Here is a 12,005-nt window from a genome sequence, read left to right on the forward strand (position 1 = left end):
GCCCGATTATTTTGGACGGGTTTGAGCACCAAAAATCCAGCCCGAAGCTTGGCCTGAGAATCGGGCTTAATTTTTTAGCTCCGGCCCGGCAAATAATCACCACTAGATGATAGTTACACCGTAAGGTTATTATTACCTTGTTGAAAGTTTAAACTTTACATTCAGTGCATTTCTTTTACTAAGTTAGCTAACCATTTAGTCGTATATGGATAATGAGAGTATGAAACCAAGGGAATTGATGAATGGTTTATGTTTATGTTTTACATGGATAATGAGAGTATGAAACCAAGAGTATAAATTATAAGAGTCTCATGTAGTTTATGTATTCATGAACTGAAACCTCTCTAGCTAGAAAAATCTTCCTTTCATCCCAGGATAGACCTCAACAAAGTTATTTCTCATTTTCGACAAACTTTTAAATAAATCGGATGTACAATAAATATTGTACATCCGTTATAAAGTTACCCGACTTATCCCTAAAATGAGAAAAAGTTACTCTAATATGAATAAAAGTTACTCTAATATGAATAAAAGTTACCCTGACATAAATAAAAGTTACGAAATATTTATTCTCTATTGATGAAAGTTACCCAAAAAAATTGTAAAAGTGACCCTAAATTTGGTAAAAAAAAGTGACCATCAGTGTATAGTAAATTACTATACAGAGGATGTATACAAAAGTTATTTTCAAAGGTAAGGATTTCTTTACCCTCCCTTCTACTTTTAGTTTTAAGTATTACCTCCGTTGCACATTATTTGCAACGATTTGACATAAAGTAGAAAGGGAAAATGTCTAATCGTTGCAAATAATATGTAACAGAGGTAGTATTTGTCTTTTTAGTAGTGTATCAAAAAACCAGGCAGGCCTACAGAATTGGGCTTATTTTTTTAAATAATGGGCTGATTTTAAAAGGATTGGGCTGATCTGATCAATCACAGAAATATCGAAGTTTGGGTGCAAGTTTTCTCTTCTCCATTGAAACTGCCGCTTGTAATACAGCTTGAATCTACCTTTTTCTCCTCCATTGAAGCAGCTTTCTGAGGTAACATTTTTCTTTTCATTTTAATCACCAAATATCAATTTCACTATCTAGTGTTAATCGCCATTTTAATTTGATTTAGGGTTCTTCTAAGGTGGATTGATTATTGAACTATATATATTGCTTATAATCTAATAATTACTGAAATACTGGAATTTTTCTGTTCGTAATTTAATCGAGAAGAGTTTAATTTGATAAATGGGTCAATTTGGTTGCTAGTTTGTTGAAGAACCCTTAAATTGATTTTAGGACGGTACTATGAAAAGGGTGTTCTTGCCCTGGCTCAGAGATGGACCTACTGCACCCATTGCTTATCGTACTGAAGCTGTGAAGAAAGTTTGGGATTACATTAAGCTTCACAATCTTCAGGTATTTTGATTAATTCTTTGATTAAGCTTAATTTAGGGTTTAGGGTCCTATGCATTTGCTACATTTTGATTCCTTGGATGTTTGAAAGTTGATCCATTGATTAGGTCGATTTTCTAATTTTGATCCATTGAAAATGTGGAGGTTTTTTGGAGTTGCTGGTGGGTTTTGATTTATATACCATTCTAAATTGAGTGTTTTGAAGGTTATGGTATTTATGCATACAAAATAAGGGATCACTCCGCATTAACATTGCATTGGTATTGAAAGCTAACAAGTAATATTACATTGGTACCTTAAACTAGAGTGTTATAATGCTTTAGTAGAATGAGTTCCATATAACGAAAAAAAAAAAAAAATGTGTGTTCTATTCATCTAATTTTTACATATCTAAACTTATATGAAATTATCTAAACTTATTAGACCTTATTAAAAACGTATTTTAGTTGAATTTTGAACTTGGGTAACCCTTATTAGAACTTATTTTTCATGAACTTATCTTATCAAAACTTAACTGAACTTAGTAGAATTGAAATAAGGTGAACATAACATACCCTTAAGAGTAGTTGAAAGGACAGAGAACACGAGTTGCAACTTGCAAAGCATTTTTGTTTATGTTTGCTTCTCTAGTCTAAACTTGCGTTGAAGCAGAATCCTCCTATGTATGGATTCAATATGCATGTAATTGCTAATTTTTGTTAAGTTATGTATATGGATTTTTACAAGAATTGTTTTGTAGGTTTATGGGGAAGGGGGTTGTATCTCATAATATTTTATTTTCAGCCTAACCATGAAAGCAATGTTGTAGGCATTTAAATGTAAATTCAATTCTTAATGAATGGTTTGACAATTTGCATTTGAGTAGCACTCAATATTTTCAAAGGTGGCATTTATACATCATTGATGCTCTCTGATGGATGTCAAGGGATTCTTTCAGAATTTATAATTCATTCTAGTTTTTTTTCCCCCCTAAAAGTTTCAGGGAATTTCTACTTCAAGGACGTTGCTTGCAAATTCACCCTCTGATGCAACGCCGATCTCTTCCCCTTTGATCCCAATATCAGCGGCTGGAGCTGGGAAGACTGATGACCAGACTGAAAACCAGGCTGTAAAACCAAAGCCTGAAAAGGTTCAGGCAATCTTGAAAGGAATAAAGCAGGTAATGGTTCAATGTGGATCCATTATAATAGTCAAAGTTCCCTCCCCTGGAAGTTGATAACCCTCAATGCTCTATCTTCTTCACGTGTCAGCTTATACATTATGCAACTGCCTTAGTTGAAATCAAATTTTGGATGTAGTAACATTCCGTGCTTCCCTGCTGTGTGTTGTTTTGCTGTTTTGGTGAATTGTTACCATATTAGTCCATTTTGCTAGGTTGAGTGAGGTTGCATTTTTTAATGACAAGATGACATTATGTGTTATGACTAGTATTCCAGCCTGTCTAACAACTCTGTTCAATTGCTGCTTCTAGAGTCCTAAAAAGGTAAATTTGGTTGCTGCTTTGATCCGTGGAATGCGCGTTGAAGATGCTTTGTTACAGCTGCAAGTGACTGTGAAGCGGGCTTCAAAAACTGTCTATCAGGTTTGAGTTCTTTTCCTGGACTTAAATCAGTATTTGGTTTTGGAAAAGTTAATGTGCAATAGCTTTAGTTCAGAATAGAGATTGAAACTTACTTTGTGAAATCAAAATGAACCTGAATTTGAAAATTGCAAACAGTGTTTGAAAGAGCTTGAGAGTTGAGGCTTCACTTAGCTTTTGGAGTACTCATGAAGTCATGATGGCATTAGGAAATCAGTTTTCTTCTCAGCATGGATGTTTGTATTTACTCCGTCTGCCCCTTATAAATAGACCATATTTGTATGAAATTGAGTAAACCACAAATATTTTTCCCTATCTGAAAATTTTATCTTTTCACCATATCATGTAGTCTTTCTTCTCTAAGAAAAAAACTTGAAAAATATCCTTTCTTTAAATTCATAGTTAGGACATCTTGAAATGGTAATTTTAAAGTTTAATTTTAACACTAGAAAGGTGAAATTTTTTAACTGATGTGTCCATCTGACTTTAGATGGATTTCTCCCCACTTTCCTCAAGAGGAGGATTTTTTAGTAAACAAAGAAACTTAAGTCATTCTCCCTTGTGGCTGTTGCCAGAAGGTGGGCTTTATAGACACCCGACCTAGTAATTTTTATGCAAGTACAGTGGTCAAACAATCAGCTTCCTGTTGAATTTGATGTGCAATATTCCTGATTTGAGCGGAGTCCTCTTCTGGGGTTGTTGGCCTTAATTGTGACCTGGCAATCACTCTTTAGAATAGCATCTTTTAAGTCTGGGGAACTGTCTTGAGTGTGAGTTGGATGGCATAGCATTCTGCCGGAAGCAGAGAAACGGCACATACTCTAGTTGAACCATTGACTCTGTCTTCATAGGAGAGTCTGCTACCCATAACACTGCTGCCTTCTATTCTCCTCTCCTTTTGACCGTCTTTTTCCATGATGCATCAACAAAGATGGAGATCATCTGCAGTTGGTGTATTTGATCCCTTTGCCATACCATTACTCTTGATTCATTCTGCTTTGTTCTCTCAAGTTGGCAGCGAGCAGTGGTGTTTCTGGCTGCTCTTACCCTTCTGCACCTTGATCCTCAACTGAGCTCCATGATCGTAGCAGGCACACAGTACCATTTTAAAAATGGATCTCATTTCTATGTATCCATATTGCCCATATGGTGGCCATGAATTCCATTACTCTTTTTTCAAGCTTGTCCTTGCTGAATGCGGTAGAAGGGTGCTTCAAATCCAGCCTCGGGAAGGGATCTTCTGAAGCTACCCAGAGGCGAGCTGATGAAAAATCTCTAAATAGGTGTAAGGGTTTTCATCAGCATCCTTCCATAGGCTTTTCCAGATGATGTCTTGAGGATGATCTTGCGGGGTGCAATGAGATGCCAGTATACAGACTTCACTGAGGGCTTACTGTTTTTGCACCTATCCATTCAAACTCATCCTTTGTATCAGCTTTAGAAATGGCCATTGCTAGGATTTCTTCTGCTACTTCCTGGCTGAAGGAGCTCTAAATGATGTTTGCATTCCAGGTTCTATCTTGTTTTATAAGGTCTGAGACCCTTGAGGTCTAGGACGGTGTCATGGGGGGCCTGTTTTGGGGGGCCTGTTTCATTCTCACCTCCTTGTCTCCTACCCATTTATTCTCTTCTGAGTACCAACTTGCTATTCCTACTATTAGGTGCAGTCCTCTTCTTCTTGCCTGTGGTTTGACATTTACTGATGATCTTAAATAATGTGAAGAACTTAATGGCTTGATGTCCGTCCTATCTCTTGATTATCCTTGAACATAGTGTTAATTTGATATGCAGGTGGTACACTCGGCACGTGCAAATGCTGTCCATAATCATGGATTAGATCCAGACAGACTTTTAGTTGGTATGTTTTACAATAGCATATCTTATGAGTTTAGGTATTGCTACAGCATAATGCATTCAAAAGACGGCTAATTTGTGACAACTATCTTTATTCTCTGGTTTTTGCAGCTGAAGCTTTTGTTGGTAAAGGAATTTTTAAGAAAAGACTAAGCTATCATGCCAAAATGAGACATGGGATAATAATGAAACCAGAGTGTAGACTGACAGTGGCGGTAAGAGAATTGACTCCAGACGAAGAGGCTGAAATTGCAAAACTCAGAGTCAGCAATTTCAAGAAGCTTACAAAACGGGAACATCGGCTGGTCCCTCATAAGCTCATTGAGAGTACTCCAGTTTGGGGAAGAAAGAACAAAAACAATAGTCAGGAGTCAACTGTTAAGGCTTGAAAGAGTTTCATTTTTGTATTTCCATCTGTTATCACACTGGATTATTGCCTATTTCTTTCTTACCTGAGTTTTGGGGCGCGTATGATATGATGCCTTTTGCCATTTCTATGTTATCTGTATATACATTTTGCCCAATAGATTGGTGTAAACACTAGATGTCCTCTACAACACCAATGCTGCATGTACTGAAACTACTTTAGTTAGAAGATGATATATTTCAGGTCATCATCTATGTGAACATAGTTAGCTTGTTGCATAGAGTAACTTACATTTCAGAAATAAGATTCTATCGAAGACGAAGGAATATGAACATTGAGAGAGCCTCGAGCAGATGAGGCAATAGTTACTGTATTAGCATTGTTGATTTTAGTCATTGTATCAATTCGAACCGTTAAGTTGTTGGTGTTAAGTCCCAATCTTGATGTTTCTATTTGATAGGTTTATGTTTTTTGCTAAAGATTAGTTAGAATTAACAAACTAAGGGTCTGTTCTCATTGACTGAACTCAGCTGAGCTGAACTGAATTGAGCTAAACTAAACTGAACTGAAATGAATATTTTATAAGAGAAGGAAATTAGGAGCGGAGCTGAACTGAACTGAACTGAATTTCAACGTAAGAGAACATGCCCTAAATATAAACACAACCTATAATTCAGGAAAAAAAAAAAAAAAAAAAAAATCAATCACACAAGAATCTAAACAATAGAATTACATTAAATGGAATTGAATATTTAGATTTCAAATTCTGAAATTCAATTCCAACATTTGAAATAAATATCATGTTTCCAAACACAACATTTGAAATTAATGATTGTGCTTTAAGAGAATGTTAACCCTGAATTTAATGAAAAAAGAATACTGCTATCTCTATTTAGTTTTAAGGCACAGTACCGATTGTGCTTTTTTTTTTTTTCATTAACAAAAAATGTATTAATCATGCAAAACAATGATATTAGCTACTATTACTTTAGGATTTAGGGTGAATAAATTGGTTATCCAATGTAAATATGAATTTTTAACAATATAATGATTTTTTATTTTAAAGAGAAAGACCCTATTGAGCCAAAACGTCTCACATGTCAATCTGGCTCTTTGGGAGTGGGAGGAAAGGTAAAGGAATCCCCACCCACAAATAGTCTATAATGAAGTATGATTTTAAATATAAATTTTTTCACTAGTCTAAGCTAAATGTTTAAATCTAAATGTTTTAATTTTATCTGAAAAATATATGAACTTTAAATTAAATCTATTTCTTAAAATATGAGCATAATAACGCCAAAAGCAATGTCAAGGATATATCAAAATTCACAACTAGACAAGTACTCTCTACGTATTTCCTTGGATTTCATATAAAGACCAACCAATATAAAAATGGTTTTTTAATGAAACGTGATATAATAATAATAATAATAATAATAATAATAATAATAATAATAATAACAACAACCCTTGTTAAAAAAAATGAACTATGGATTGGATTCATAAACATGAAAATGAGAAAATATGTAATTTGTATTCGATCCAAATTTGGTTATAATTCGGTTAGTATATTTAATCCAATTATATCGAGCTAGATATCTAAATTTCTCCGGTATTTAAGTTGGAAATTGGATCAAACTTCTTTATTTAGGTTAAAAATTACTCCTTTTGTCGATATAAGATGGTCTCATCTCTATCAGTTGAGTTTTTAAAGGCTAGTTCATTTGAAGTAATGTGAATTCTTATTTTTATGTTGTCATATGGTTGCACACGAGTTGCCAATTTAAGGTGTCAATTAGGTAGTTCGAATCAGGTCATTATCGGGTATCCACTCATTCGGGTTGATTTCAGGTTTAGATCGATCTAAGTCGGGTCATCTTCAATTCTATTATCAATAATTCAATATGTTTTGTTTAAATACAATAATCATCATTAATAAAACCATTAATAATTTGGTTAGTTCAAATCAATTTTACCAGGTCAAGTTATTATAATGTATAAAATTTATAAAAGTACTCCGTAAAATACAACATTACTCATATAAAAATGAGACTAACTTAATTCTTCGTATAACATTAATGAGATAACCTCCAATGTAATCAACTTTAATGCATTATCAATTTTAATGCGTTACAGAGTACAAAATTTCCGGATCCGACACTGCTAGCCATAACTCCAACAAACCCATCCAGGCATCCTCATCCAACAGACAAAAGACAAGAATTCTATAAGCCTCAATCTTAGGCACAGAGAATGCGTTGTTTAGAGAAAGTACAAAACTAGTTAAGTTAGTGACCCTCACGATCATCTATCATTTCTTAGTACACCTCACGATCTCTCTCTCTCTCTCCTCGCTCCTTTCGGATCACCACAAGAAAGAAGAAGCCTTTTCTTCTCCACTCTTCTTCCCCCCTTTCATCTCTCTCTTTCTCTCTCCTCTTTCTCTCTCTAATCAGTTAACCAACCAACCCACAACAACAACAAACATCATCAACATTCAATCAATCAATCATTCATTCTCTCTCTTTTGACTTTCCATTTTTACTCTCTTTCATCATTTTTTTTGGTTCCTCTGTTAAAGGGAATTCTGTTTTGTTATTTTGTTTTCTGGGTTTTTGTTTTTTTGTTTAATTTTATCCTGCATTGTTGCAAATTTTTGTTTCAATTGGGTTAACATTGAATTATAAGAAATGGGGTTTGATGAAAATAAGGAAATTGGAGAGAAAAGTGGAGCAGAGAAAGAGATTTTAAACCCAGAAAATGATGAAAGAGACAAACTTGGGAGGCAAATGAGTGAGAATTCTCTCTATACAACTGATCATGATGAAGAAGATTATGAGAATAAACTTGAATTGGGCCCACAATTTACCATTAAAGAGCAATTAGAAAAAGATAAGGTCTGTTATTTCTTTTTAATTTATGATTTTTAAAAATATTTCATAATTTTTCTTTGAATTTTGTTAATTTTTGTTTTTGAATTTTGTAAAAAGATTGAAACTTTGTTAATGGTATGTTATAAATTTGGGAATGCAGGATGATGAGAGTTTGAGGAAGTGGAAGGAACAACTCCTTGGAAGTGTTGATTTGAATGAAATTGGAGGTATATTCTATTTTCATAATTTTATTTTTGATTATTTTTATTTGATTGGATATACATTATAGTTTTTTTTAAAGAGATTTATTCATGATAGTTCAATTATATTATAAAAGAAAAGAACTTTTGGTGTTGCATTGTCATTTGTATATTATATGATGTTTGTCCTGCAATTTTGTAAAAAATTGTCCCATTTTATATAAGCTAGGTAAATGCAATCAGTTTGCCTCCTGATCTATGTACAATAAGGGCACCGAATTATAGCGAAAATTTGTCAATGATTTTTGGTGTTTGAAGCTCAACAATGATTGAATCATTCAGATGAGGTGGGGGGGGGGGGGTGGTAAATTGGCAATCTTAATTCTTAAGATCCTGATTGATTAGGCTAGTTAAAGAGTTCATTTGAAGCTTTGGGCGGCTTTTTGTGAACCAAGTTAGGGAAGGACATCTATACGCGTTTGGTTAGGGATCATACATGCCTCAAAAATTTGACATTCTCAAATTAGAGCCAGCTTGAGGAAAGGATTAATATGAGTTTTAAGGGCATCATTGATGATTTACTACATTTGCCTGGTACACAATTAAGATTAGAGTTTCGAGGGGATTTGGTGCTTCAGTGATGTCAAAAGTAATGTTACTCAAGTTCTATGAATGTTTCGGTTATCTATTAATCATAAACCGACATGATATATTGTTGTTTCTATATTTTTCCATAAAATTTTGCATAATAATGCTGAAGTACATGTATTTGTTTTAGGAGTTTAGTTTGTGTTAACATGATCACACGGGTATTGGAAGCTAAATCAAAGAATTGCAGTAACAAATGGTGTGGAAAAAGGCTTACCTGATTCTAGCGTAGTCTTTACTGCTTATAGTTAACTTGGGGTGAAAATATGGTACCACTTGAAAGTTTCCTTTATTGAGGTCATTGAGCCGCCGTGTTTGGAAAAGAAAAAAGTGGTGTATAGATGGACAATTCTACTGCGCTTGCGTTGATTTGCTAATTCATTCCTTGTTAATGACTCTTTGTGTTGAAGGGTCCTGGCTTTAATAATGAGTTCATTTAAGTCACTGCTCCAATGGATTAGGTGACACGTGGCATGTAACTTATCCCCGCGTAATAATTAATTTTGTGTATATGGGGGAAGGTAGTCCAACATGATGATTAATGCTTTAATTAATAATTTCAAAGCAACTGCATCTCCAGGCCACACTATAGCATCATCTTCATCATTACTTGTTAAGTAAATGAGGAAACTTTAAGCATTATATTATTTGGTTAGTAAAAAGGAGATTATTCATTAGTATTTCGTATGTTTTTTACTGTAACACAATCTGTAATCATTTAGTATGTTACTGCATGAAACTTTTTCGATTTCATGCTACTCATGTAACAATTCGGTTTTTGTGTGTATTGCAGAAGCCCTAGAACCAGAAGTGAAAATCCTAAGCCTTTCGATTCTTTCACCAGACAGACCTGACATCTTTCTGCCAATTCCTGAGGACGGAAAACCAAAATCACCATGGTTTACTTTGAAGGAAGGTAGCCGTTACAAATTGAGATTTACGTTCCAGGTTAACAATAACATTGTACTTGGGCTAAAGTACACTAACACTGTATGGAAAACTGGCATAAAAGGTAAGCTTGTCTTACATTATTTCTTCAGCTCTTTTGAATATTGAATACTGAAGATCAAAGATAGTGGAAACCTTTGGCTTAACTGATCCTATTTACAGTGGACAAAACTAAGGAAATGCTTGGAACCTTTAGTCCGCAACTGGAGTCATACACACATGAGATGCCGGAGGAGACTACCCCTTCTGGTTACTTTGTGCGAGGTTCATACACTGCTAGAACAAAGGTTAGTCACATTTAAGTATACTCGTCGTATATTCCTTGCTTATGTGCTCAACTTTTTGAATATATCTAGTATCAGTGTATCACTATCAATTATAGGTTCCCACATTTTTACAATGGAATTTATTGTATACACATTGCTGATTATTCACAAATACCCGGAGTACCCTGATTTTATTTTTTATCAACTAGAAACGTTTTGTATCCTTCTTCCTTCCATTATGATGGCTTTCGGCCACAGTTCTAAGAATTTTGAATTTTAGAAATTGTTTGGGTCTTTTACCTTGGTTATCTTGCATATTCGCACTGATGGTCACCAACATTCATGTGAAAGATGTGAAGTGATCTATCTTTATTACTCCTTTATAATTTTGCTGTCTCAGTCCAGGGTACCACGCTCCCCATTTTGCCTGTTCTTAATAAATTGTTTTCCTAAATCATAGAAGGTTCACAAGAATCATAATTTCTATTTTAATCATCAAATAATTTAACATTGCCTCATTATAAACATACAAAAAAATTTACACGGTTTCTAAATCTTGGATTTCCATATGATCTGTGTTGGGGAAAACATCTAGCCTAACTGTGATCTCTCTAATGTTGCTTGCTTGGCTATACCATGTAAAGAATTATGTTTGCGCAGCTTGCATTTGACAAAAGTCGCGGTGCAACTTGAAAGGCATAAAGATGTGTCATGAACTAAAACATATCTTCCTGTTTATTTTGCAGTTTCTTGACGATGATAACAAATGCTACTTGGAGATCAATTACACATTTGACATTCGTAAAGATTGGTTAACTACATAAAAGTTGTGCATGATCGAGTATTTTTTCACCAAATTATATCCAACTCCTTACTCGGGATTTATCCTCTCAAGATGAATATAGGTTCTCAAATTTGAAATGGCTGCGACATTTTCTTTTCTTTTCTTTTCTTTTTTATTTTTTCAAATGTTTCAACGGGAAAAGAACAAAAAAGAAGAAAAAAAAACTCAGATGTTCTTGTGTAATAGGAGTAGCTGACTTTGTTCAGTTTGCTGTTTTTTGCACTACCTTTGATTCTTGGAGACTCAAACCATTTTCAGGCTAATAGAAAATGTAGAAGTTTCGTTCTTTTTTCTTTCTGTCTGTACTTCTCTAGCAGTTCAGCTGAGCTCGAGTTTATTACAAGCCACCAACATGAATACCTAGTATTCTACAAAGTGCCGAAGCCCAACTGTCCTCCCACCCTTCATTGCTTTTGCGTGGAGATTGAGACACCGAGGGTCAAACTCGTGTTGTGCCATTGCTAAAACTCTTTGGCTATCACATGGTTTGGCGGTCACTTGAATCAGTTGCCGGGTGCAATCAACTTGGTTGTACTTGGTTGCATGACCATTGAACATTTCAAGTGTAATTTTGTGGCTTTACAAGAACACCCTACAAACATCAATGATTGTGATTTTTGGAATTTTCTATTTTGACATTGGTTTTGGTTTAGTGTTTAAAGTTTGAACAAAGTTTTGGGTTGAATCCAAAAGAAACCTTACTTCTTATCTAAAAACAAGTGGGCTTACTTTTTGGGATCCAGACCTTGTACAGCCCAGCCAGATTACAATAATACAAAAAAAAATTAGAGCTAGCCCACCCAGCCCTAAAGAAATTACAAGTAACCTTAAATTAATTATGTGCATATTACAAAAACTATTCCCTTCTATCCGTTGAACTTATGCGTTGACACGTGTGTCTAGACGTCTGGTCAAACTTTGTCAATTATTCAGAAAAGGATAGAATATATGACTAAAAATTGATGGCCTATTACATTTGTGGGCACACTAGATTTCATCAACGATTTTAATGTGAAATTT

The 12,005-nt window shown here is 34.4% G+C and overlaps 2 protein-coding genes across 3 annotated transcripts; both read left to right on the top strand.

The window, feature by feature from the left end:
- The first annotated feature begins 914 nt into the window (after positions 1-914).
- LOC110701921 (54S ribosomal protein L22, mitochondrial-like) lies at positions 915-5,580 on the top strand. 2 transcript variants are annotated; one of them, XM_021879526.1, is made up of 6 exons: positions 915-1,043; positions 1,290-1,409; positions 2,383-2,565; positions 2,878-2,988; positions 4,777-4,843; positions 4,951-5,580. In XM_021879526.1, exons 2-6 carry the CDS (start codon positions 1,299-1,301, stop codon positions 5,226-5,228), a joined length of 750 nt encoding a protein of 249 aa, XP_021735218.1. In that variant the 5' UTR covers positions 915-1,043; positions 1,290-1,298; the 3' UTR covers positions 5,229-5,580. The 2 variants fall into 2 exon arrangements, with proteins under 2 accessions (XP_021735218.1, XP_021735219.1); XM_021879527.1 differs by having other exon boundaries at positions 927-1,043; positions 1,260-1,409.
- A 1,924-nt stretch (positions 5,581-7,504) lies between these two features.
- On the top strand, positions 7,505-11,278 carry LOC110701922 (rho GDP-dissociation inhibitor 1-like). Its single transcript, XM_021879528.1, has 5 exons — positions 7,505-8,103; positions 8,240-8,306; positions 9,721-9,939; positions 10,038-10,162; positions 10,888-11,278. Exons 1-5 carry the CDS (start codon positions 7,897-7,899, stop codon positions 10,963-10,965), a joined length of 696 nt encoding a protein of 231 aa, XP_021735220.1. The 5' UTR covers positions 7,505-7,896; the 3' UTR covers positions 10,966-11,278.
- Positions 11,279-12,005: the final 727 nt, after the last annotated feature.

This window comes from Chenopodium quinoa, unplaced genomic scaffold (assembly GCF_001683475.1).
Source record: "Chenopodium quinoa cultivar QQ74 unplaced genomic scaffold, ASM168347v1, whole genome shotgun sequence".
Classification (NCBI taxonomy): Eukaryota; Viridiplantae; Streptophyta; class Magnoliopsida; order Caryophyllales; family Amaranthaceae; genus Chenopodium; species Chenopodium quinoa.

Excerpts from the sequence above, each read along its gene's own strand:
- LOC110701922 (XM_021879528.1), top strand. The coding sequence starts at position 7,897 with ATGGGGTTTGATGAAAATAAGGAAATTGGAGAGAAAAGTGGAGCAGAG. Across the intron at positions 8,104-8,239 it reads AGCAATTAGAAAAAGATAAG|GATGATGAGAGTTTGAGGAA; the intron begins GTCTGTTATTTC and ends TTGGGAATGCAG. Across the intron at positions 9,940-10,037 it reads ATGGAAAACTGGCATAAAAG|TGGACAAAACTAAGGAAATG; the intron begins GTAAGCTTGTCT and ends TCCTATTTACAG.
- LOC110701921 (XM_021879526.1), top strand. The coding sequence starts at position 1,299 with ATGAAAAGGGTGTTCTTGCCCTGGCTCAGAGATGGACCTACTGCACCC. Across the intron at positions 2,989-4,776 it reads CTTCAAAAACTGTCTATCAG|GTGGTACACTCGGCACGTGC; the intron begins GTTTGAGTTCTT and ends TTTGATATGCAG. Across the intron at positions 4,844-4,950 it reads TCCAGACAGACTTTTAGTTG|CTGAAGCTTTTGTTGGTAAA; the intron begins GTATGTTTTACA and ends TGGTTTTTGCAG.